The 27,496-nt window shown below is 41.7% G+C and overlaps 2 protein-coding genes across 3 annotated transcripts; one reads left to right on the top strand and one right to left on the bottom strand.

Moving 5' to 3' along the window:
- The first annotated feature begins 891 nt into the window (after window positions 1–891).
- Window positions 892–1,275, top strand: LOC124019263 (E3 ubiquitin-protein ligase TRIM50-like). The gene has a single exon (XM_046334639.1). It carries the CDS (start codon window positions 943–945, stop codon window positions 1,273–1,275), a length of 333 nt encoding a protein of 110 aa, XP_046190595.1. The 5' UTR covers window positions 892–942.
- A 4,515-nt stretch (window positions 1,276–5,790) lies between these two features.
- LOC124019267 (E3 ubiquitin-protein ligase rififylin-like) lies at window positions 5,791–25,967 on the bottom strand. Of its 2 annotated transcripts, none has more exons than XM_046334646.1 (7): window positions 25,733–25,967; window positions 18,261–18,446; window positions 15,539–15,940; window positions 15,233–15,319; window positions 11,172–11,385; window positions 9,211–9,234; window positions 5,791–9,068 (listed from the first exon to the last, which is right to left on the bottom strand). In XM_046334646.1, exons 2-7 carry the CDS (start codon window positions 18,435–18,437, stop codon window positions 8,887–8,889), a joined length of 1,086 nt encoding a protein of 361 aa, XP_046190602.1. In that variant the 5' UTR covers window positions 18,438–18,446; window positions 25,733–25,967; the 3' UTR covers window positions 5,791–8,886. The 2 variants fall into 2 exon arrangements, with proteins under 2 accessions (XP_046190602.1, XP_046190603.1); XM_046334647.1 differs by lacking the exon at window positions 25,733–25,967 and adding an exon at window positions 25,544–25,717.
- Between the last annotated feature and the right edge of the window lie 1,529 nt (window positions 25,968–27,496).

Genomic DNA, 27,496 nt, shown 5'->3' with positions numbered 1-27,496 from the left:
TGAGCTGAGATAAGGCGGAGCTTTGCCTAGCATGGCCTTGTAGATGACCTGAAGCCAGTGGGTCTGGCGACGAATATGTAGCGAGGGCCAGCCGACTAGAGCATACAAGTCGCAGTGGTGGGTAGTATAAGGTGCTTTAGTGACAAAACGGATGGCACTGTGATAAACTGCATCCAGTTTGCTGAGTAGAGTGTTGGAAGCAATTTTGTAGATGACATCGCCGAAGTCGAGGATCGGTAGGATAGTCAGTTTTACTAGGGTAAGCTTGGCAGCGTGAGTGAAGGAGGCTTTGTTGCGGAATAGAAAGCCGATTCTTGATTTGATTTTCGATTGGAGATGTTTGATATGGGTCTGGAAGGAGAGTTTGCAGTCTAGCCAGACACCTAGGTACTTATAGGTGTCCACATATTCAAGGTCGGAGCCATCCAGTGTGGTGATGCTAGTCGGGCATGCGGGTGCAGGCAGCGATCGGTTGAAAAGCATGCATTTGGTTTTACTAGCGTTTAAGAGCAGTTGGAGGCCACGGAAGGAGTGTTGTATGGCATTGAAGCTCGATTGGAGGTTAGATAGCACAGTGTCCAATGACGGGCCGAAAGTGTATACAATGGTGTCGTCTGCGTAGAGGTGGATCAGGGAATCGCCCGCAGCAAGAGCAACATCATTGATATATACAGAGAAAAGAGTCGGCCCGAGAATTGAACCCTGTGGCACCCCCATAGAGACTGCCAGAGGACCGGACAACATGCCCTCCGATTTGACACACTGAACTCTGTCTGCAAAGTAATTGGTGAACCAGGCAAGGCAGTCATCCAAAAAACCGAGGCAACTGATTCTGCCGATAAGAATATGGTGATTGACAGAGTCGAAAGCCTTGGCAAGGTCGATGAAGACTGCTGCACAGTACAGTGCGGCTACTCCTACTGCCGGTGCTGTGTGCGTTCTATGACCATGGACCCCAAGGGCCAACTGCAATGTCCTGAGTGCCGCTGTGCCGTGGATGGGAACATCCCTCCATCCAATGTTAGCCTGGTCAGGATCGTGGATGTGCTGCAGGAGATGAGTGGGCAAAAGAGGGCTCAGCCAGAGACATACCCCAAGCACGAAAACCCCCTGATCCTCTACTGTGAGGAGGACAAGATGGTCATCTGTGGGCTGTGTGGAAGCATCGGGGCTCACGACGGCCTCAAGATCACCCAGGTCAGCAGCGTCTACAGCCGCATGAAGGTAAGCACTCACACCTTGGCTGATCACTATCACTTGACCACTCACACCTGACTGATCATACTTGACCATTTACTCTTGACCACTTACACTTCACCACTCAGTAGTAGGGGTTCGATAAACCAACCTAATTTATCACATCTGTTGAATCTTGAATTAGAACTTACAACATCAATCAACATCTCTCAATTTGATAAATTTCTAAGAACATTTCGATGGGAACAAATCTATCGTTATTGTCTCTTCATTATTATTTAGAATTCGTTAGATTTAAGTAACTGTCTCGTCTTTGATTCAGCATTTTTAATTACGACTCTATTCCCAATACATTATTCGAACAGATCATTTAGTGAACAGACATCGTCTTGCATCAAAATTCGCTTCGTTATTATTTTTAGTTCCATGAATTAGTCTATCAATTTAACCTAAACAATCTATTAAACCGTTCAATTTATCCCTTTTATCAATTTGAACTAAACAAGCTATTAAAACGTTCAGTTTATATCTTATACAAACACTAATGACTATAACTTTCTAGTCAATACTAACAAACAGTTTAATTCCAATCAAAAACTCAGATTATTATAGTTAACGCCTTGGCTGGGAACCAAACCCTGGACTCCAGCTTGGAAGGCAGCTATGCTCACCACCGCTATGTAAATGTCTAAGATTCTCTGCAAATAGATCCATTTTTCAATTCAACAGAAATCAACGTTACTTTGGTCTCTCTGTTCCATATATCGGTCGTCTCCCATTAGTTCCGGAACCTCCTTTGAGGATTTACTACCCATGTTAGTTAAATCCTTACCGTTACTAATAGCTATGGTATTTAATCACTTATCTATGCCTTTATACTTTTTACCTTCTATGTGTGTGTATTTACTGTTACACAGTTACTTTAGTTGCTCTCCTGTCTGACTATGTGTGTGTCTCTTTAATGATAATCAATTTGTATGGGTTTCTATATTTATTTCACCTTTCTGGAAACTTCGTCTATAGATTTGACTTTTGATCAGACGTTAAATTTCACCCGTATACAATTATAAGCTCATTATAAACTATTGTTCCTTGGGACTGTCAACGTTAATATCTCATATCTCACTTCTCTAGACTAGGTTTCCCTCTCCACCTCCTTTGGATATTATTTAGTTCAGTATTGAATAGGTTCAGTTATTACGCTTGCCTAGAATTACCCTGCCTTCTCACCAAGCCTAATTTATCCTCACCTATTTTAATATATATATCTGCTACTTTTCATAGTCAGACTACTTCCCATATACAGATGGACTACTTCGGTTAAAACTTTATTTAGGTATGTCTTTTGAATTAATGGCTATCCTATTTGTACAGAACGACCGCCCTAACAAAACTTCGGCTTGCAAAACCAGGATTTATTAAGTTCTATTTTATTTACGGTAGTGCACCATACCACAGGTCATTTCAGACCTGTATTCCTTCCTTCCTATCGATCTTGGTTAAAACACAAAGTAGAAACCTAGTGGATTTGTTCAGAATATTCAAGCACCTATCATTGGTTAATTCCAAGCTCCTTTAGAACATTCAATCAAAAATACCTTAAATAATTCCTCCCAAATTCGAGAATAAAGACTATTTAGCATCGTCCTGTAGACTGGGAAAAGCAATGCCGGTTCGATTCCGTCACCTTCTCTGTCGCCCTCAGAAAACCTAGGAATGCACTCACTGTCTTATCTAAAACACCCCAGAGCTCAGTTTAGTTGGTTCAACCATAGGTTAACTACTTTATCTGCTTACTTAATCCACAACTCATTCCTTTCTGCCTAGTTGGAATGGTGTTCATTAACTTTAATTACTCCTTGTCCGTGTCACACAATCCCTTCATATGAACTCATATTGTTAATCAGATATAATAAAACAGAGTATAAGTTTATTTAGTTACAGTTCCATTTAAAATGAGAATATTGTTCAGTTATTTAATCATAATATTCCTAACAGTCAGTTTCTTATATCTGGAGTATTTCTCCTGTCTTATCCGGTGTCCTGTGTGAATTTAGATATGCTCCCTCTATTTCTCTCTCTCTCTTTCTTTCTCCTCTCTCTCTCTCTCAGAGGACCTAAGCCCTAGGACCATGCCTCAGGACTACTCCTTGCATCCCCAGTCCACCTGGTCGTGCTGCTGCTCCAGTTTCAACTGTTCTGTTTGCAGCTATGGAACCCTGACCTGTTCACCGGACGTGCTACCTTCTTCCAGACCTGCTTTCTATGAATGATTGGCTATGAAAAGCCCACTGACATTTACTCCACAGGTGCTGACCTACAGCCACTGTGATTATTATTATCTGACCCTGCTGGTCATCTATGAATGTTTGAACATCTTGGCCCCGTACTGTTATAATCTCCACCCGGCTCAGCCAGAAGAGGACTGGCCATATCTCAGGACCTGGTTCTTCTCTAGGTTTCTTCCTAGGTTCCGGCCTTTCTAGGGAGTTTTTCCTAGCCACCGTGCTTCTACATCTCGATTGCTTGCTGTTTGTAAAAAGGGCTTTATAAAAACATTTGATTGATTGATTGGATTTGATTTCAGTGCAGCCTTTGATATTATTGACAATAACCTGTTGTTGAAAAAACATGTGTTCTGGCTTTTCAACCTCTGCCATATCATTGATTCAGAGCTATCTATCTAATAGAATACAGAAGGTTTTCCTTAATGGAAGCTTTTCTAATGTTCTGCAGTGCAGTTGACTTTGCCCTTTACTCTTTTCTATTTTTACCAATGACCTGCAACTGGCATTAAACAAAGCCTGTGTGTCCATGCATGCTGATGATTCAACCCTATACGCATCAGCAACCACAGCTAGTGAAATCATTGAAAACCTTAACAAAGAGTTGCAGTGAGTTTTAGAAAGGGTGGCCAGTAATAAACTGGTGTTGAACATCTCTAAACCTAAGAGCATTGTATTTGGTACAAATCATCCCCTAAATTCTAGACCACAGCTAAATCTGGTAAAAAATGGTGTGGCAGTTGAGCAAGTTCAGGAAACTAAATTACTTGGTGTTACCTGGTCAAAACATATTGATTCAATGGTTGTGAAGATTGGGAGGTCTATATGTGATAAATACATACTTTTTAATAACTTTTTTTTTACACCACACTCCACTCCAAGTCCTGCAGGCTCTAGTTTAAATGTTACATTTCTTGGGATAAGTGTCCATTCATATGGTGAAGTGCTGCAAAGAAGGACCTAGCTACAGCTTGCCCAGAACAGAGTGGCCTGTTTTTGGTCTTCATTGTAGTCAGAGGGCTAATATCGATACTATGCATGTCAGTCTCTCTTGGCTAAGAGTTGAGGAAAGACTGACTGTATCACATCTTTTATAAGAAACAATGTTAAATTCCAAATTGTGTGCATAGTCAACTTACACACAGCACTGAAACACACACTTACCCCACCAGACATGCCACCAGTGGTCTTTTCACAGTCCCCAGGTCCAGAACAAATTCAAGGAAATGTACAGTATTATACAGAGCCATGTGGAACTCCCTTCCATCTCATATAGCGCAAGTGAACAGCAAACCTGGTTTAAAAAACAAAGCAACACCTCATGGCACAACGCCTCTCCCCCATGTGACCTACTTTTTGTGTGTATGTACACACACGCAGGTTAATGCTTTTAAATGTTTGTGAATTGTAAAGTATTTTGTCTGTAATATACTATTTGTTATCGGACCCCAGTAAGTCTAGCTGTCGCCATTGGCATGTACCAGGATGTGGTTCACTCACTGTAACCTTGCATTCATTGCAAATTGAAAGTTTAGTATTTGTCCCTCTGTCCACAAAATTATTTGTCGTTAGACCAAATTGTGTGTTACATTTTGTGTTGAAAATGCATATACTGTTTGAATGAGTGAAAATGAAACCAGTCGCTGTCTGTCAAATAAAAAAAAATACAAATACTTCAAATGATGTATGGTTACTCTGACATGTCCTTGAGGGGCATAATAATGTGCATGACGTACTTCAGATCTGTAATAATCAATTGTATATTCAAATATAAAAACGCTAAATCTAAGTTTGAATGCATTCCCAGAAAAAAAAGCATAGTTCAAACTGTGAAACACTGGGACTAAATAACTTATCCAAGAAGACAAGTCCATTTGAAATACCTGATGGACTGCTTATGGAGCATCCAGCAACCTGCTCCACCCTCTCAAAGAGCACGACATTATAGTCAAGATCATTATAGGAATTTGAGATGTTCCCTTTAAGTGAGGTGAATTCCTGGGATTCCATCTTACCTAACATGCGCACACCACACCCCTAGCCATCCGACTGGATAAACCAGTTACCACTATTCATAATTGAGTCTACTGTGAAACTCTCTGGATAAATAATAGGCCTCACATGAAGACAATGTGGAAATGTTTTTATCAGAAAAAATGTCAGAATAATGCACACAAACGTATTAGGTAGTTTTTATACTTAAAGAGTCTTTCAGAGATGTATCTAAGCAGTTTCGAAAATAGACTGTTTGGCTAAAATGCTGTGAAGAGATCTGGTGGAAAATAAAGACAACAGTCACATTGGTAAATTCAAGGTCCATAATTTCAATGGTATTTATAAATTCTTTATTTCGCAGTCGCTAGATATGTAATCGAAACCTAAAAATCTAACAATGGTCAAGTAAATATATATTAAAACGCCTCATTTATCAAAAAGAAAAATAGGTCAAGTACACTTCCTTTCATCATACAAGGCAGGTGTCCCAAATGGCACCTGCATTGAATTTGGGACACAAGGGCACCATCTCAATTCCAGACTCCTTACTTATTAAATACAAAGCTAAATTTTTAAAAATGTAGCTTAGTGCAATGTACACAGCTCTATCATCTCGACAATACACATTTTCCATCTAACCCGAGCAAGCACAAGATTTCACAAAGCTGCATTATTTTCAAAAGTACAGTGTGTGCTCACTGTCATGAGTAAAGGTGCTGGTTTTTGAAGGCCACTTATTAAGAGTCAAATAATCTTTCATTATGTTCATCTGGGATGGGAGGGACTGGAGGTTTAGCACCGGAGTATGCAAAAACACTCAACTACCTGTCATTAATCGGAGAGTTATACTACCTATAGCTGATAATGGACAATGGACTGTTCAAGATACCTTCGCCATTGTTGAGCCTTTAGACTCATGCCAAATGGTTGCCAAGTTCCTCAACTCCACAATGATTTCATCCAGTTGAGCGCAGACTAGTTTAAATGAACCTCCTACTATGCAGTTGATACTTCACTTTTTTTTATTATTATTTAACCTCTTACCATGTACATGTTTGTCTGTTGTTACATGCCTTTGTGTAAATCCCTTTGTGTACATTTTTTATATAAAACGTTAATCAAATACAACCACCAACTGTTTCCACATTGCTGTCGCTCTAAGATGGCAACTCAGAGCGATGACGCATGTGCAAATTGAATCTCAAAAAGGAAACAGTCAGTTGTTGTATTTGGTTTTATTAAAAAGTATTCAGCAAACAATGAAAGGCATGCAACAGAGGACAAACATAGGTACACGGTAAGGGTTTAATGATAAAAAAAATTATCGACCTCATAGCAACTGGAAAGAGTCGGAGGTAAAAAAAAAAACGATAGTCTCATTGTGGAGTTAAGGTACTTGGCTAGCCAAACGGATGAGATGTCTTTAAGAGCTTTAACTTTCATCTTGGGCAATGCCAAAGATCTGCTTGTGCTTTCGACAACTCATATTTTATGTATGTGTGTCATGACAACGCATATAGTGCACAACTAGTGAATTATATGCTTATGCACGACTAGATTTAGCTATACACCAGGCTATTCTGACATGGTTTATTTTGGTTTATTTAAAAAAAATACAATAGCAAGTGTAAGGGCCTTCGGTCAATGTTGATGCTGAAAAATACAATGAGCAGTTGAGTATTGGAAGGATAAAGCACTTGTATATAGTTGGAATAGTGAAGGACCACTGATCCACATATTCTCTTCCACTGTCAGCATAAGTAGCCTGGTCCCCAGATCGGTTTGTGCTGTATAACCAAATCCTATGGTCGATGTCATGCAAAACCCTTGGTCGGAAACCTCTGGTAGTAGTTCTGCCTTTGTGGTTTGTTGCGCTGGTCAGGACCTATCTGTCCCTCTTCACCTTCGCGGTCATATCTCCTTGTGGTGTGTTGGTGTACGGCCCCCGTATTGTCTTTCTACAAAGTAAGCCAGATAGTGCCATTTGCAGTGGAAAAAGGGCCTCTCCTTCAGGGAACTCTCGGTTTGACGTGACAATAACCATAGGAGTTGGCTATACAGCACAAACAGATCTGAGACCAGGCTAAAACGTAAGCACTAAAACTGCGTGTCCACCTGATTCTACAGCAGAGGGATTGAGTGAACATCTGCAGGCTTTGCTTCATTGATAAACAATGTATGCAGTGTCTATGGGTTGGCTTTTACACTATACCACCACAGGGGGTTCCTGCTTTGCTAAGCGCAGAGCAACGACAAGACACATAGGGAAATCCTATGGATGTGTTCTCAGCTCAACCACTAATGTAAATGCTTTCCCTTTTACTGGGGTTCAACTCTTAACAGTTACATCAATCTAATCCATTATTAAGAGCACTTGGTGCTTATATATACACTGAACAAAAATATAAGCGCAACATGTTTCGTGTTTGTCCCATGTTCCATGAGCTGATTAAAAGATCCCAGAAATCTTCTCTCAAATTGTGCGCATAAATTGTTTACATTCCTGAGGGTGAGCATTTTTGCCTTTTTCAAGCTAATCCATCCACCTGACAGGTGTGGCATATCAAGAAGCTGATTATACAGCATGATCAATACACAGGCGCACCTTCTGCTGGGGACAATAAAAGGCCACTAACATTTGAGGAGTATTTCTGTCTGTAATAAAGCCCTTTGTGGGGACAAACTCATTCTGATTGGCTGGGCCTTGCTCTCCATCGGGTGGGCCTATGCCAACCCATGGCGGCGCCCCTTTACAGTCATTTGAAATCTATGGTTTAGGGCCCAATTTATTTATTTCAGTAGACCAATTTCTTTATATGAACTGTAACTCGGCAAAATCTTTGACATGTTTGTGTTTATATGCAGGTCTCCAAAGGAAAAATAAATAAATATGGTATTGCCTGTTTAATACAGGCACTCTCTTATTCTAATAATAAGACATATCCTTATCAGCTTGGGATATGAACTATAGAAGTCCAGTCAATAACAGTAGGAAGTGCCCATGTCCAGTCATTGGGTTTGTGTGGTTTATCAAAGGGATAATGAGGTTCACCTCATCTGTTCATCCCTCCAACAGGAGGAACCACTACTCAGGGTCTCAAGGACCATCTGAGCAGTGGAGATCTGGAGGGAGAGGTGGTTAGTCTAGTCCCCTTAAACTCAACTCTGGATCTCAAAGCCAGTTCCACTGCTTTTTTAAATTGTTCCCCTCTAAATCTCAGACTGATTTAGACCTTGGACACCAGGTAGGTGCAATTAAGTATCAGGTAGAACAGAAAACCAGCTGGCTCCGGACCCCATAGGGTAAGAGTTTAATACCCCTCGTCTAGTCTATGGGTGGTAAGGCCACAAGAAGGATGTCCCTTGTTTATTTACGGGAGGTGGGGGTGGGGTTCCCAAGGCTTGGGTCTCAGGATCTAAAGACATGAACGGCCCGCACCACATACTGCCTGCAGACGGGGCACTCGTTCATCCGCTTGCCACACTTGGTGCAGGTGACCATGTGGCCACACTCCAGTAGGACACAGTCAATGGAAGAGTCCATGCAGATCTTACACAGGTTCTCCTCCTGGCCAGGGGTACCGCTGGGGTCTGGGAGAAAGAAACAAGGGACAAAACACCATTACACACACACCTCATTAAATATTAGCTTAACCAGAGAGAGCTATAATACCTATAGCTGATCATTGGGGAGCTTTGTATTGCATGAAGCACGGGGAGAAAAGAAACTCACCTGTGCCGTCGTTTGTACTTGAAACTGGAGGGGAAAAAAGGGAAAAAAGCATGTTAAAAATGTCCTTGAATGATGCAATTCATTTTTTAAAATGTAATAAAATAAGCAAGATATTAAAATTAAGAAATTACCAGTTGTTCAACTAGATGTGAACCTTAGTAACAGTAAAACATTTTATTCGAGAGGTATTTCCTTTGTTGCATGTGTCAAGCCTTGAAATCAGACATATCATTAGCCATATCATTAGACGCCTTTCCATGACTTTTTATGAAGTTGTGCAAACCTCAAATATATTGCTGTGCGGGTTGGGATAGCACTTCACCATGGTGCCTGCAGTGTTGCTGCCTCGGTTGAAGTGGGTATCGGAGGGTCTAATAATTATATAAGTAATATAATTAGCCCCTACCCCCTCAATTGTCCCTCAGTTTTGGGACAACTGTGAATATGGCGGAGGCGTGCGTGAACGAGCAAATCAAGGACTAAGGGAAGGAACTGGTTAGGGATTCAGCAACTGTTATTGACATTCATTCACTGTGGCGGGGACTGCATGTACTGAATGTCTTATGTGACATCCCCAAACGCAGTCTCATACCAGACCTCCATTATTGAATTGTAATAGGGTCTCACCGTATTCCCTTGTTTGAGTACATTGTTTAAATTTAGAGGACCATCTCTATTTTTAAAGCAAATTGCATGTTATAGAAGGGCCCATACACTCATTTTTTATACTTACCCCAACCAGAGAATCCCTTCATCCTCGTTGTGCAGTACAGGGGCTCTGAAAACAAACAAAAGCTCCAGAAACACCCAAATACATCATTCTAGAAACTGAAAATCTCTCAGTATAGTGATACAAGTCTTTAGATGTTGTACACATAAAATTGTGTCATTCCAAACATTATCTGCAATACTATATTCCATTTTGTTGCGACTCAAGTGATACCTCTCTGTCTATTCTAGCAGCAAGCTACACGGAAAATGGAACAGATGGATAGGGGAAACGGCTTGAGTCACACAAAACGGACATCTAATGACCTGCATCACTATACTGACCGCGTTGCTGATTCTAAAAGGACGTATTTGGGTGTTTTTGGAGCATTTGTTCATGTTTTTCAGAGCCCCTAGTACTGCACAGCGAGGGTGAGGAAGTGAATCGCTGGTTGGTGTAAGTTTCTCAAAAACAAGTGAAATCTCAAAAAGTGCCTGGACCCTTCTATAACATTTATATCAAAAATATAGATTTGGTTGTAAAAAAGCTAACTTCTCCTTTAATTATCAGGTTTATCTGAGTGGCCAAGATGTTCGCTGACTTAGAAGGTATACCTCTACCATATCCACAAATTCACAACCAGCCCAGTGGCCTTGTGGTTAGAGTGTCTGCCCTGAGATTGGAAGGTTCAATCCCTGCCCGAGTCATAAGCTATAAAATTGACCCGATGTCTCTACTTGGCACGAAGTATTTGGGTTAAGGCCTAGGGATACACTAGCCTCCTGTCCAGGGGGTCTACTTGTACATTAAGCTGTCTCACAGTAGAGACACAGGATCCTGCCCAATGGGTCGTTCAGACATACAGTAGGTGTTATTCACTAATCGATTGGGCAAGTGTTGGTGGTCATACAGGTGTAAAATTTCTCACAGGATTCAATTGGCTTAAACCTAGCTAAGTGAAAAGAGTCCAAATAGGTGCCTCATTTTACTTTTGAGTAATTTAGCAGACACTTATCCAGAACAAGTTACTATCTGGGGTGTATTTATTAGTGCAAGTAGCAAACCGTTTTCCAACAGAATTGATTTTCTTCAACAAAAACAAGAGTTATTTATTGGACAAATTCAGGTATGTTCCTCTCTGTTTCGTACTAGATCCCTCCAAGTTACGTCCTGTTTGATTCCCAGTTCAACTATGATGGCGGTAATGAAAACAACCATTTATCACAAATATTGCAGGTAAAACCTCCTTTACCCAGATGATTCTGGAGGTCCTTCTGGTCGTGGTAGAGGCGGGTGACCCTCTCCATTAGCTCCCACTTTTCGCAGCAGCCCTTGTAGTTGACGAAATTACGGGCCAGGATCTCCTTGAGCTGCCGGACGCTGAGGGCCTCGATGTCCTCTGCCACGGCCAGGTCAGACAGCGACGCCCTGTGGCCTGGCACCAGCACCTCCTCTGTGTCTGAGGACTGAGCAACAGCACAACAAATCATGGTTGCGTTCAATAGGGAAACATGTTGTGGAACGTTCAGATGCATTGTGTTAAGTGCCTGTAAAACAGACATGCATTGATCTATAACTAACACGTGCATCTAAGAGTATGGGATCAAGTCAGCTCAATGACATTTTAACAGCAATGTTCAGTACGTTGCACCCGCCTGAACGGGCCCCAGTACTTGATGATTGGTATAACAGAACATCTGGTGAAAAAGGTTACAGAACGGAATGACACAAATGGTAGGCTATTCCTGATTTTCTAAGGTCAGACAAAAATCGTGAACAATCACATCACATTGACAGCCATCATGTATGAATGTCAGAATGATTGATTAAAGGGATCCACTAACTGGCAATAGGGCCCATATTCACAAAGTGCTGATCTAGTATCAGTTTAGCCTTTTACCCCTTTTTCATGATATCAACATTTGTAGTCTTCTCCCATCGCTGCAACTCCAGCACTTACTCGTGAGAGGCGAAGGTCGAGAGCCGTGCGTCCTCTGAAACACGACCCTGCCAAGCCGCACTGCTTCTTGACACACTGCTTGCTTAATCCGGAAGCCGGCCGCATCAATGTGTCGGAGGAAACACCGTAAAACTGGCGACTGTGTCAGCATGCATGCGCCTGGCCCACCACAAGAGTCGCTGGAGCGCGATAGCACAAGGACATCCTGGCCCGCCAAACCCTCACCTAACTCGGACAACGCTGGGCCAATTTTGCGCCGCCTCATGTGTCTCCAGGACGCGGCCAGCTGCGAGACAGTTCGGGATCAGTGATGTCTCAAACACTGCGATGCAGTGCCTTAGACCGTTGCACCACTCAGGAGGCCCCAGTTTTGCCCTTTTAGAACCTCATGAATAAGATTACATTGACGGGTGAAACTGATCCTAGATCATCACTCCTGCTCTGAGACGCTTTATGAATACAGGGCTAGAACCTATAGCACAAGATTGATTATGGTTCTTTGAGATCTATCTCTAGGTCAACAACTAGTGTCATCGTGTGACAACACTAACTATCTTGTTTAGCTATCCCAACCCAAACTGTATTAAGAGGACCCTTGTCAGTCACATGGGGCTTTCTCAGACAGTGCAGGGAATGACAACACGCCACATTACATGCCAAAGCTGATATCCATCAGTGGGGATAAGAATATATTACTGCTCAACTACAAGGGGAACATTCTGACAGACAGGTGAATAATGAGACACACCATGCAGACATGGGCAGCCAGCCATCAAACAATAAAACACTGCTTTACAATGGGACTCTGTCTGAGCACAAAGGCACTGGAAGGTCTAAAACAGTCACTAGCCGTATGTCCTACAGTATGATTAAACTAAGTATATTGAGTAGGCTTCTACACCAAAAGGTAAACCAGTTGACTCTAAAATAAACTCAAATCTATGTAGATACTGAATGCTCCTTTTCCTTTATTATCCTGGATAGTCACAAGGAATACTTTGTTTAGATTGATAATTTTATTTTTCAACCAATCATTGAAAAATAGATATACAGTGCATTCAGCATTTGGGAAAAGCCCCTCGATTTCTTCCACATTTCGTTACAGCCTTATTCTAAAAGGGATTAAAATATTTTTTTCCCCCTCATCAATCTACACACAATACCCAATGATGACAAAGCAAAAAGAGGGTTTTAGAAGTTTTTGCAAATGTATATATATTTTTTTTAAACGCAAATATCACAAGTATTCAGACCCTTTACTCAGTACTTTCTTGAAGCCCTTTTGGCAGTGATTACAGCCTCAAGTCTTATTGGCTCTGGCTGGGCCACTCAAGGACATTTAGAGACTTGTCCCGAAGCCACTCCTGTGTTGTCTTGGCTGTGTGCTTAGGGTCATTGTCCTGTTGGGAGGGTGAACCGTCACCCCCATTCTGAGGTTCTGAGCACACTGGAGCAGGTTTTCATCAAGGATCTCTCTGTACTTTGCTCTGTTCATCTTTCCCTCAACGTGACACATTGGTATTCAGGTCAAAGAATTCAATCTTGCTTTCATCAGATCAGAGAATCTTGTTTCTCATGGTCTGAGATTCTTTAGGTGCCTTTTGGCAAACTCCAAGTGGGCTGTAATGTGCCTTTTACTGTGGAGTGGTTTCCGTCTGGCAACTCTACCATAAAGGCCTGATTGGTGGAGTTCTGCAGAGATGGTTGTCCTTCTGGAAGGAACTGTGGAGCTCTGTCAGAGTGACCATCGGGTTCTTGGTCACCTCCCTGACCAAGGCCCTTCTCCCCTGATTGGTCAGTTTGGCCAGGCGACCAGCTCTAGGAAGGGTCTTGGTGGTTCCAAACATCTTCCATTTAAGAATGATGGAGGCCACTGTGTTCTTGGGGACGTTCAATGGTGTAGAAATGTTTTAGTACCATCCCCAGATCTGTGCCTCGACACAATCCTGTCTCGGAGCTCTACGGACAATTCCTTCAACCTCATGGCTTGGTTTTCGATCTGACATGCACTGTCAACTTTGGGATCTTGTATAGACAGGTATGTGACTTTCCAAAATCATGTCCAATATATTTAATTTACCACAGGTGAACTCCAATCAAGTTGTAGAAACATCTCAAGGATGATCAATGGAAACAGGATGGACCTGAGCTCAGTTTTGAGTCTTTTAGTAAAGGAATGAATACTTAAGTAAATAAGGTATGTGTTTTTATTTTTTTTATACATTTGCAAACATTTTTAAAAACCTGTTTTCGCATTGTCATTATGGGGTATTGTGTGTAGATTGACGAGGGAAAAAATATAATTTAATACATTTTGGAATAAGGCTGTAACAAGAAAATGTGAAAAAAGTCAAGGGGTCTGTGCAGATTTGCCAAAAAAGGTCAACTTGCTTAATTTAGTTAATATTTAACATAAGTCGTAGTAAAAAAACGTTACCTTTTCTGAGAAGGCTAGCCTTAAGAACTTCCTGCCAAAGCAGGTTATGGCCATCATAGTTAAAACACCTCTTGCATCAATGGCGGTCAAATCTGGTACATGTCATAGGCCTGTTCCACAGAAAGTTTGCTCTCATTCTGTGTAGGGCACACATAACAACAACAATAAACTATCTAGCAACCTAAGCAGGTTCTGAGACCCATCTGAGCTCAGGACCTGTATTCATGAAGTGTCTCAGAGTAGGAGCCAAGAAGTGTGAAATACTTAGGTTGTGAAGTGGCAAGATTCCTGACAGAGGTAAGCATAGGGCAGAAAGTAATTGACTAGGTCAACCAGAAAATCACATTTCTGACCAGAAAAGACACATTTCTAGATAAAGGGATTTAGATTTAAACACTTTTACAAGGCATGGTTAATGTTGAGAGCCAAGTGTAAACCCCTCTGCGCTAGTGGATAATTATTAGTGTATATTTGCTCTTTTGAAAACATTTAAATATTTGGACACTATGATCGAATGAATCTATGGCAGTGCCCATGTCACTTGTTTTTGTCCTGCAGCCATTGCCTACCAATAGAGGACCATAATGGAAACAAGACTCAGCTATATATGTATCTGTTGCTTGGTGTAACATTTTTATGCATTTTAACATCAAATAAAATCAAGTGCTGATCTAAAAATCAGCTATTGTTTTGTATTTTAGACTAATGAATCAGGGTGGAGCTGATCCTAGATCAGCACTCCTACGCTGAGATGCTTTATGAATACAGGCCCAGAACTAATGAGAGGAAGCCCATCGCTGCTATAGTAGTACCATGGCTAGGGCCAAGAGTTTTTCTTCACCATGTGACCCAACCAGGAACAACTCCTGGCCCTAACAATGGCAACGCTTTCAAGATCAGGGTCAGTCTGTAGTACCTGCAGCTCCTGCTCTCCCTGCAGCGCTGTATCTCCCTCAGTGTCCAGTGGCTCCTCAAGACCCGGGGACACCAACACAGACACGGTCTACGAGCAGAAACCCACCACACACCCAAAACACTACATTAGCGAGCTAGAGTTAGCCATACTCTAACTAGGAGAAGCCACACCGAAAGTTAGTTATCCATTCTCAAGCTATTGCTACGCAACACAAAAGGTGAGGTTATGGACAAAACTATAAATTAATGTTTGACAGAAACAGGGGTAAGGGGTGGTATGGCGGGTTCTCCTGGGTTTGGGCCTCACCTGACTGTCCTCCTGAGTGGGTGGCGGCTGTGAAGGGGCATGGTCTGTGGAGGTGGATTCGGGGTGTGTAGAGGGTGTGGTGGTGGTGGGGTGTCCTGGAGGAGGAGTGGTCTCATGCTGGGTGGCGGTTTGGGTCAGAGGGTTTACGATTGGGCCAGAGAGTGACTGTGTCTGCTGTCCCAGGACCAGCTCCACCAGTTCCTCTTTCTCACGGCACATCTGCGTTGAGACCTTGTGCAGGTGGAGGTAGTCGCGCAGGTCCTTCACCTTGACCTTCATCAGCTCGGTGCGATTGAAAAGTGTGCCGTGGAACCGCTGGCAGGTGTGGCAAAGGCGTGGACGGGGCTCAAGCTGGGCCGAACACCTGCCGCAGTAGTTATTCTTGCAGTCCATGCAGACATGCTGCGGGGGAGAGGAGACCGACACACAATGACTGTCAATCAAGTGTCTGCTAGCTTATTTTCCCTCCCTGGCCATAACAATTCAACTTTCACAAACCAGTAGATTAGGGTATAGATTTTGGCTTCCCCCCCTCTCCTACACCCAGGTTATGTTATCTCAGGTCCTAAATTCCTGGAGGAGACTCTCTCCCCTTGGCCATGCAGTATGGAGAGAGACCACAGAGTGAACAAACGATTTCACGTGGCAAAACTCCTAAATCCCCAAAATGGGAAAATGAAAAAAAAATTCCACTTGTGAGGAGGTGGGAATGGTCCATAGACACTTAAAGAATGGGTATGATAAGTGTGTTTCATTTGGTGACCTCAGAGGACAGGAAACACACATAACTATATCTCTGAATATGTACATTTATCAATTATGGGGTTTGCATTTAATTATTGTATAAAATTAATGAGTAAAGATGAAACTATTTATGAAATTATGTAATATGTTAAACCTACAATGTGAGAGAATTGTTAAACCTACAATGTGAGAGAATTGTATTCCCTTTAAAGTTTAACTAAGTCATTGGCCCGCCCCCGTGAGCACAGACATGATCAGGCGACATGATCAGGCGACATGATCAGGCATCCTAAGAAAATCCTCTTAATACTGAGGAAATCCACAGCGTGAGCTGTGATTGCAAATAGTTATTGAATTCCTAACCATACTACATGGGAGCATTGGCTACACAGCTGGAAATGGTTCAACTCTGAGACTATCGATCCCTACAGAATAAGAGCAAATCTTAGATACTAATTACTAGTCTGCAGCTAGAAATTACGTCAACCTGGGATGCAAAGACAGACAACTGCCGAAACATCTATGCTATGAGAACATTTCTGAATGGTACTCTGAAGTATCCATTCTAACCATGAAAGACTGATCGTCAGGAAAGCTGAGAGAGAGAGAGAGAGAAAGAGACAAGGATGAACTGACTCTCCAGCAGACGGACCGGATTCCAACAGAAAAGATCACAACACATGGGTGTAAATATATATATTGATTGCAGTTATTCCCAAATGAGTGAGCGTTCATGTGCAAAGGATTAGCATTTCAACTAATATGGGGCGGCAGCGTAGCCTAGTGGTTAGAGTGTTGGACTAGTAACCGGAAGGTTGCGAGTTCAAACCCCCGAGCTGACAAGGTACAAATCTGTCGTTCTGCCCCTGAACAGCCACTGTTCCCAGGCCGTCATTGAAAATAAGAATATGTTCTTAACTGACTTGCCTGGTTAAATAAAGGTAAAAAAAAAATATATATATAATTATATTAGTACTGTGTGTAATGATCCCTCTGGTCTTTTCCGCTTCCACACCCAATTCCCTTTGTCCACCAAGCCATCATATCAGCTTGGCCCACTAGGGAATCTTCCCTATCATTTGTTAGTAACATATCTAATGTTTGTTTGCTTATGCATTTCTGTGATTATTTAGTTAGTTAGTAAATAAATGATTAAGCCAAATGGTATATGGATGATTTATAGTAAAGGCTGGGTTCGTGCAGATAACCAACAATTTACGATGTTTGAAATGAGACGGACGGGAGGTAAATAATAATTCATTAATAAGAAGACTAATTGATCCGATATTGAAATATCTGAAGAGTTATATTAGGAAAATTATAACTATGTAATCTGAAGATTTTCCTTGGTGCCCCGACTTCCTAGTTAATTACATTTACATGATTCGTTTTAATCATGTACTAATAATTGATTTGATAAAGTCTTCACTTTTAATGATGCCAAAGACACGACGCCTAGATATTGAAGACCAAGAAGCATATATGCTCTTCTTGTTCAAATTTTGCCCTGAGTGCGGTTCAGGTACAGAAAAGTACATAACCATTGCATTAGTTTCACCCTTTTCATGCATCCACCAGATAATGGAGGTATTGAAAGTTGTGGGAAAATCTAACAGCTGGATACTCAAGAGTCAAGCCTTGAGGTCTGACGTATTGCTGGTTCTCTTTTCTCTGCAAGCTATCTATTCCGGTAGACTTCTAGTCATTGCGCTTACGTTAGTTAGTATGGGCTCACAAAACTACCTCTAACTTCATTCATACTGGACAGAGAGACATACAAATGCTATCAATGCGTTCACCTGACTCTTGGTAAGTATAAATTGCCAGAATCTTGCAAAATCCATTTAATCAATGTTGATCAATTTCTAAATTGGCCAGATCTGAATCAACCACTGATTACAGAAGATGAAAAACCTGCAGTGCTATAGATCTCAAAGTCCGGATTTGGGAAAGGGTGGGCTAAGAGGGTTTTAGGTACCTTTCTGGCTAGGGTGACGAAGCGGCTTCCGCAGGCTTTGCACGTGTGGTCCGGGAGTGGGGGCGACGGGTAGTTGCTGTAGCCTGAGTTAGTATAGGCCTGGTGATGTGTGCGGCTGTTGCTCTCCTCCACCGTGGCAGTGTCCAAACATAACCAGTTACAGCAGGACGCCCACATGCTCCACACCTGGAAACATAACAACTCTTAGATGGGCTCCCCACCTGGACACACACACACACACACGTGTTACGCGTTAAGATGTATAGAGTGGGTTAGGGAAGACAGACCAGACTAAAGAGTTTTGGGAAGAAAAAGAAAAAGGAGTGTAGAGGTTTTGAATAGGTAAGATCATGAACAGAGTGAGTGAGTAGTGAGTGACTAAAGAGTCAGGGTATGTTTAAGTTGGACAAACTTGAGAGAAATTTGAAGGGCATGAGCCAGGGCTGGGGTGGTGCAGTGAAGAAAGAGCTGTAAGAGGGGTTGAAGAGCTAGGCTAGGCTATAAGAAAAACAACTGAAGTTATGTTGGGTTGCCCAACGTCGTATAGGGCTCAATCAATGACACTGGAATTGTAATTGAAATGAGAGATCTGCAGTGAATGGCGGTGGCCTCAAACTTTTGTCAGTAAGGAGACCAGGGAGCTGAATTTGGCTACCAGAAGTAGGGCTCCCATCATTAATTCAGAGCTTGTTCGCAGTCAGAGCTGCAGGAGCACAGGCTGGCAACACTGTTCTTGATGGAGTGACATCCTATCTCCCAAACATGAACAAAGGAAGCCAAACTGTAGTCTCCACTCCAGGGCCCTTAAATGTTATATGTCACATGCCTCGTAAACAACAGGTGTCGACTACCAGTGAAATGCTTTCTCACGGGCCCTTACAAACAACACAGAGAGAGAAACAAATGGAGAAATAATAGAAAAGTAAAACATGTAATAATAAATACACAATGAGTAACGATAACTTGGCTATATACATGGGGTACCTGTACCGAGTCAATGTGCATGGGTATGAGGTAATTGAGGTAGATATAACTAGGAATAAAGTGACAGATAAAACAGTAGCAGCGTTGGTGAGGAGTCAAAAGTGAAAAAAGGGCCAATGCCGATTATCCGGGTAGCTAGTTGTTTCACTATTTAACTAACTGTTTAGCAGTTTTATGGCTTGGGGGTAGAAGCTGTTTAGGGTCCCGTAGGTTCCAGACTTTCCATGCAATAGCAGAGCGAATAGTCTATGACTAGGGTGGCTGGAGTCTGACAATTTTTTGGGGACTTCCTTTGACATTGCCTGGTATAGAGGTCCTGGATGGCAGGGAGCCTGGCCCGTGATGTACTGGGCCATACGCACTAGCCTCTGTAGAGCCTTGCGGTCGGATGCCAAGCAGTAGCCATACCAAGCGGTGATGCAGCCAGTCAAGATGCACTCAATAGCGCAGCTGTAAAACTTTGAGGATCTGAGGGCCCATGTCAAATTTTTTCAGCCTCCTGGGGGGGCATTGTAGTTCCCTCTTCACAACTGTGTTGGTGTGTGTGGACCAAGATAGATCCATAGTAATGTGGACACTACAAGGAAGTTCAAGATCCAGTTGCAGAGGGAAGTGTTCAGTCCCAGGGTACTTATTTTAGTGATGAGCTTGGAGGGCACTACGGTGTTGAATGCTGAGCTGTAGTCAATGAACAGCATTCTCACATAGTTGTTCCTCTTGTCCAGGTGGGATAGGGCAGTGTGGCGTGCAATAGAGATTGCATCATCTGTGGATCTGTTGGGGCGGTACGCAAATTGGGAATGGGTGTAGGGCGTCTGGGATAAAGGTGTTGATGTGAGCCATGACCAGCCTTTCAAAGCATTTCATTGCAACAGTTGTGAGTGCTTCGAGGTGATAGTCATTTAGACAAGTTACATTGGCGTTCAGCCTGAGTGCTGATCTGGGATCAGGTCCCACAATATTTAAGCAATAAGTCCAGAGGAAGTGTGATATATGCCCAATATACCACAGCTAAGAGCTGTTCTTAGGCACGCTGCAACACAGTGCCTGGATACAGCAAATAGTCGTGGTATATTGGCCAAATACCACAAACCCCAGAGTTGCCGTACTGCTATTATTAACTGGTTAGTAATGTAATTAGAACAGTTAAAAGTAATTTGTTGTCATACACGTAGTATACGGTCTGATATACCATGGCTTTCAGCCAATCAGGTCTGATATACCATGGCTTTCAGCCAATCAGCATTCAGGACTCGACCCACCTGTTTTATAATATTCATTTTGATCAAAAAGGTCAAACAGATCCTAGATCAGCACTCCTACTCTAAGACACTTTATAAACACATACAGACCCATACAGCATGTAAGGTGAGGTCTACTAACTAGGCTTTGGCAACACCCTCAATCTCTCATGAATTTACGATAGGATTTATATGTTTTTTTCTGAGGCGTAGGTCAGGGTAGCCCAAGATGGACCTTAACTAGGCTAAGTGTATGTTATTTTCAGGTAGACTGGCTCTGGCAGCCAAAACAACCAAATACTCCATCTAAACATGAATGGCGCCGGGGAGGATGGCTAACGTTTATATGCTCCTAACCAATTTTTTTTTTTTTTTGCGTTGTTTGTAACTTATTTTGTACATAATGTTTTTGCAACCGTCTCTTATGACCAAAAATAACTTCTGGACATCAAGAACAGCGATTACTTACCACGAACGGGTAGACACTTTTTCCTTTAACCTCTAATGATTCCCCATCCCGCATGAGGGAGCGTAATCATCGCCTGACACTAATTAGCATAACGCAACGGACATAAATATTCCTAGAAAATATTCCTATTCATGAAAACCACAAATGAAATATATTGAGACACAGCTTAGCCTTTTGTTAATCACCCTTTCATCTCAGATTTTCAAAATATGCTTTACAGCCAAAGCTAGACAAGCGTTTGTGTAGGTTTATCGATAGCCTAGCATAGCATTTTGTCCAGCTAGCAGCAGGTAACTTGGTCACGGAAATCAGAAATGCAATCAAATTAAATTGTTTACCTTTGATGAGCTTCGGATGTTTTCACTCACGAGACTCCCAGTTAGATAGCAAATGTTCCTTTTTTCCCAAAATATTATTTTTTGTAGGCGAAATAGCGCCGTTTTGTCTTCACGTTTGGCTGAGAAATCGCCAGGAAATTGCAGTCAAGAAAATGGCGAAATATATTCCAAATTAGCTCCCTAATATCGACAGAAACATGGCAAACTTTGTTTATAATAAATCCTCAAGGTGTTTTTCAAATATCTATTTGATAATATATCCATCGGGACAATAATTTTTTCAGTAGGACCGATTGGAGTAATGGCTACCTCTGTATTTTACACGAGAATCTCTCTGGGAGCATCAGGTGACCACTTGCGCAATGTAGCCGCTTACGGGTATTCTTCAACATAAATGCGTAAAACTACGTCACAATGCTGTAGACACCTTCGGGAATACGGAGAAAGTGTAATCTGGTTTATAGCCCATTCACTGCTCAATAGGGACGCATAGGAACGCAGCGGTTTCAAAACATGAGGAAATTCCGGATTGGATTTCTCTCAGGATTTCGCCTGCAACATCAGTTCTGTTATACTCACAGACAATATTTTTACAGTTTTGGAAACTTTCGAGTGTTTTCTATCCCAAGCTGTCAATTATATGCATATTCTAGCATCTTGTCCTGACAAAATATCCTGTTTACTACGGGAATGTTTTTTTTTTCTTCAAAAAATGTAAATACTGCCCCCTAGTCACAACAGGTTTTAATGAGTACGACATGAAGGATATATTGCTTTCCTGGGAACAGGCCCAAATCCCAGTCATTTGCGTGAAGAGAAGACAGAGAAAAAGGGGGTGAAGGTCAGGCTGCCTTCTGAGAATTCGTAGGCGAGCGAGTAAACCCCCACTAGCATCCGTTCTATTGACCAACGTGCAATCATTGGAAACTAAAAATCAATGACTGTAATATCTTATGTTTGGCTGAACGACGACATGAATAACATACAGCTGTGGGGTTTTACACTGTATCGGCAGGATAGAACAGCAGCCTCTGGTAAGACAAGGGCTGGAGGTCTATGTATATTTATAAAAAACAGCTGGTGCACAATATCCAAGGAAGTCTCAAGGTTTTGCTCGCCTGAGTTAGAGTATCTCATGATAAGCAGTAGACCACACTATGTACCTAGAGAGTTTTCATCTGTATTTTCCGTAGCTATCTACATACCATCACAGACCGATGCTGGCACTAAGACTCACTCAATGAGCTGAACACCGCCATAAGCAAACAGGAAAATGCTCATCCAGAGGAGGTACAGACTACAAAGGGAAGCACAGGTGAGAGCTGCCCAGTGACACAAGCCTAGCAGATGAGCTAAATTACTTCCATTCTTGCTTCGAGGCAAGTAACACTGAAACATGCATGACAGCATCAGCTGTGCCGGACGAATGCGCGATCATGCCCTCCGCAGCTGATGTAAATAAGACCTTTAACCTCTTGCTCCTACCTGACACATAGGCGTCCCATCTAGACATCTGGAAATGCACATGCGCTACGCTAAATGCTAATAGTACTAGTTAAAACTCAAACGTTCATTAAAATACACATGCAGGGTATTGAATTAAAGCTACACTCATTGTGAATCCAGGCAACAAGTCAGATTTTTTAAATGCTTTTCGCCGAAAGCATGAGAAGCTATTATCTGATAGCATGTAACACCCCAAAAGACCCGCAGGGGACGTAAACAAAATAATTAGCATAGTCGGTGCTACACAAACCGCACAAATAAAATATAAAACATTCATTACCTTTGACCATCTTCTTTGTTGGCACTCCTAGATGTCCCATAATCACTATTGGGTCTTTTTTTCCCCCGATTAAATCGGTCCATATATAGCCTAGATATCGATCTATGAAGACTGTGTGATAAACGGAAAAAAATAGCGTCTTATAACGTAACGTCATTTTTTTTAATTAAAAAAGTTGATGGTAAACTTTCACAAAACACTTCGAAATACTTTTGTAATGCAACTTTAGGTATTAGTAAACGTTAATAAGCGATCTAATTGATCACGAGGCGATGTGTATTCTATAGGGGTACGTCTGGAAATAATGTCCGGGTAAATCTCAACCAAAATATCCGGTCTGAGACCTGAAGAAATCGTCTGTCTCTTCTTTGTTTGACCAAGAAACAAAGCCTAGGCAAATGACAAGACTGTTGACATCGTATTGAAGCTGTAGGTATTGCAACCTCAGCGCCATTTAATGTGGTTCGCCTATAACAATGGGTTGAAGTGGCGGATGGATATATTTTTCCTTTTTCAGTGATCAGATTTTCCTGCACTTTTCGTTGAAACGCACGTTCTGTCACAGCCGTGATTTAACCAGTTTTATAAACATCTGAGTGTTTTCTATCCACACATACTAATCATATGCATATACTATATTCCTGGCATGAGCTGAAATGTTGCGCGATTTTTAACAGAATGTTCGAAAAAGTAGGGGGTAGGAGGTTAAACAGGTCAACATTCACAAGGCCGCAGGACAAGACAGATTATCAGAACATGTACTCCGAGCATGCGCTGACCAACTGGCAAGTGTCTTCACTGACATTTTCAACCTCTCCCTGTCTGAGTCTGTAATACCAACATGTTTCAAGCAGACCACCATAGACCAACATAGGTTGTTATGAAAACTTGAAATCAGCCCTAATTAATAGGCCATGACGATTAATTGGTCGACCTCTAGCCAGGACAACAACCTCTCCCTCAACGTGATCAAGACAAAGGAGATGATTGTGGACTACAGGAAAAGGAGGACCGAGCAGGAGCAGGTTGAGAGCTTCAAGTTCCTTGGTGTCCATATCACCAACAAACTAACATGCTCTAAGCACACCAAGACAGTCGTGAAGAGGGCACGACCAAACCTATTCCCCCTCAGGAGACTGAAAAGATTTGGCATGGGTCCTCAGACCCTCAAAAGGTTCTGCAGCTGCACCATCCAGAACATATGACTGGTTGCATAACTGCCTGGTATGGCAACTGCTTGGCCTCTGACTGCAAGGCAATACAGAGGGTATTGCGTACGGCCCAGTACATCACTGGGGGGCTTCTAAACAGCATCTACCCCAAAGCCATAAGACTCCTGAACAGGTAATCAAATGGCTACCCAGACTATTTGCTCTGCCCCCCTTTACTCAACTGCTACTCTCTGTTATTATCTATGCATAGTCACTTTAATAACTCTACCTACATGTCCATATTACCTCAATTACCCCGCACGTTGACTCTGTACCAGTACCCCCTGTGTATAGCCTCGCTATTATTATTTTACTACTGCTCTCTACTTCTGTGTTACTTGTATATTTCTTTAAACTGCATTGTTGGTTAAGGGATTGTAAGTTAGACCTTACAGTGAAATGCTTACCTGTTGTATTTGGCGCATGTAACAAATACAATTTGATTCGACTCTCATTTGCAATACAGTTCTAGTGACATTAAGCCCAATTACTCTCATATCACATCAAAATAATTTCACAGACGCAAAATAGACACACTGTAATTTGTTTTAACCGGCTTTATCACAGTTGCTGCAGACAGTAGTTTTCAGTGACTATTAGGTATCGAGAATACCATACATGTGTAAACACAGGTAGTCCCTCTTTCTCCCAAACACGCGCTATAACGCGGATATATGGCGGTGTGGGAACACTAACCATATAAAAAAGGTGTAACGTTTAAAAAAAAAAAATTCTCGCTGATATGAACGATAAGTTATTTATGCTTCCGTGCCGCAAGCGAAGCGTCCGACCGAGCGTCGGGGCTCTTAACAAAACCCCGCATGGTAGAAGACGCTTCGACGAACGACTAGTGTAATGTAATGGAACTTCGAGTTAGAAGTAGACTTCTCACAAGTCCACACAGCAAGTTTGTCTCAACTGTCACAGTTCACACTACAATATGCTTTACGTATACAGTTCAAATACCTAGTCAGTTAGGTTCACTGGACACTTTCATTACACTGTCAGAAAAAATTACAGGGTCTCAAGGTCCAAAATAAAAGGCATAACGTTACAGTAATACGGTCCAAAATCAAAACCAATATAGCCACCCATGTAGTTAACGTTAGCCACGACACTCAGAACGTGGCACATAACTAAAACACTCAAAACAGTGGTGGGGATGTTACCGTACATATGGACACGCCGTCATCTTCGCAAGTAAATATTCAGCAAGACCGGAAAAAAGAAGACTCGAAATCAATGTAACGTTACCTATTCATCTGATGTTGTCAGCACTTTGGTCCACTGCCTTGCGTTAGCAATACATTTGAGCTGTACAGATACTAGCGAACGCATAACATTTGCCCATAATAACTGGCTAGCAAACTTAACGTTAGTAGCTAGCCAGCTGCTGCTAACTGGAAGTCTTTATCGAGTGGAAATTATCAACATTATAGCTACCTGGTTCAGGTAGCCCGGGGTCGTAAGCGCCTGCTAGAAGCAGCTGGCAAGTAGCTCGCTAGCGGTTGGATGACTTTTGTGGAGCTAATGTTACCTGACATTCACACAATTACAAGGAATAACTCCCAAGTTCGTTGAAGTGAAACAGGAAGAAAGTGCTTCTAGCCAGTGACACTCCCCCGGACAGTTTCAATCGCGGATGTGGGTGCAAGTACATTTCGAACCATTGCTAGTTGAAGAGGTTGAATGCATACACACGCACGAACGTTTTTTTAATTAGTTTTGCATTTCATTTCCAAGGAAGTGGCGTCCTCTGTTGGACACTAATAAAACGATGCTGAATAATTATTAAAGCGTCCCCAACAACTTCAATGTATTACATGCTATCAATTACATTGCAAATCAACATCAAACCTCGTAAACCAATTTGTTTATCCGGAATGTATCTGCCACTATTTGATTGTAGCACTAAAACATAGAACTGTAAAGGATGATTATGACACGTATATCGCCATCATACGCACTGCACTGTATGATAGCGAAATACATGTGATAATCATCCTTAACAGTTCATGAAGTATTCATACCCCTTGACTTATTCCTTCCATATTTTATTTTTACAGCCTGAATTCAACATTTATTACGTTGATTTGTTTCTCACCATCTACACACAATACCCCATAATGACAAAGTGAAAACATGTTTTGAGAAATTTTTGCATTTACCAAAATATCTCATTTATTTAAGTATTCACACGCCCTGAGTCAATACTTTGTAGAAGCATCTTTGGCAGCGATTACAGCTGTGAATCTTTCTGGGTAAATCTCTAAGAGCTTTACACACTTTACAACATGTGCCTATTATTATTTTCAAAATTCTTCAATCTCTGTCAAATTGGTTGTTAATCATTACTAGACAATCATTTTGAGGTCTTGCCATAGATTGTCAAGTAGATTTAAGTCAAATCTATAACTTGGCCACATTTACTGTCACCTTGGTAAGCACCTCCAGTGTAGATTTGGCCTTGTGTTTTATGTTATTGTTCTGCTGAAGGTGAATTAATCTCCCAGTGTCTGGTGGAAAGCTGACTGAACCAGGATTTCCTTTAGGATTTGGCCTGTGCTTAGCTCCATTCCGCTTATTTTTTATCCTGAAAAACTCCCCTGTCCTTTACAATTGTAAGCATACCTGTAACATGATGCAACCACCATTATTCTGGAAAATATTGAGAGTGGTAATGGAGAGAGGTATTTTCCCCCAAACATATATTTGTATTCAGGTCAAAAAGTTAATGCTTTGCCACATTTTCTACAGTATTGCTTTAGTGCCTGGTTGCAAACAGGATGCATGTTTTGGATGTCACAAAGTGCTTCTACATCTGCATTACTTGCTGTTTGGGGTTTTAAGCTGGGTTTCTGTATAAGCACTTTGTGACATCTCTTGTAAAAAGGGCTTTATAAATATCATTGATTGATTTGGAATATTTTGTATTCTGTACATGCTTCCTTCTTTTCACTGTCAAGTAGGTTAGTATTTTGGAGTAACTACAATGTTGTTGATCACATCCTCAGTTTTTCTCCTATCACAGCCATTAAACTTTGTAACTGTTTTAAAGTCACCATTGGGCTCATGGTGAAATCACTGAGTGGTTTCCTTCCTCTCTGGCAACGGAGTTAGGAAGGACGCCTGTATATTTGTAGTTACTGGGTGTATAATTAATAGCTTCATGCTCAAGGGGATATTCAATGTCTGCTTTTTAAATGT

Source organism: Oncorhynchus gorbuscha, unplaced genomic scaffold (assembly GCF_021184085.1).
Source record: "Oncorhynchus gorbuscha isolate QuinsamMale2020 ecotype Even-year unplaced genomic scaffold, OgorEven_v1.0 Un_scaffold_8:::fragment_4:::debris, whole genome shotgun sequence".
Lineage (NCBI taxonomy): Eukaryota > Metazoa > Chordata > Actinopteri > Salmoniformes > Salmonidae > Oncorhynchus > Oncorhynchus gorbuscha.
This window is presented reverse-complemented; position numbering and strand designations above follow the sequence as displayed.

Excerpts from the sequence above, each read along its gene's own strand:
- LOC124019263 (XM_046334639.1), top strand. The coding sequence starts at position 943 with ATGACCATGGACCCCAAGGGCCAACTGCAATGTCCTGAGTGCCGCTGT.
- LOC124019267 (XM_046334646.1), bottom strand. The coding sequence starts at position 18,437 with ATGTGGGCGTCCTGCTGTAACTGGTTATGTTTGGACACTGCCACGGTG. Across the intron at positions 11,386-15,232 it reads AGGGAGAGCAGGAGCTGCAG|TCCTCAGACACAGAGGAGGT; the intron begins GTACTACAGACT and ends GCTGTTGCTCAG. Across the intron at positions 9,069-9,210 it reads AAGTACAAACGACGGCACAG|ACCCCAGCGGTACCCCTGGC; the intron begins GTGAGTTTCTTT and ends TCTTTCTCCCAG.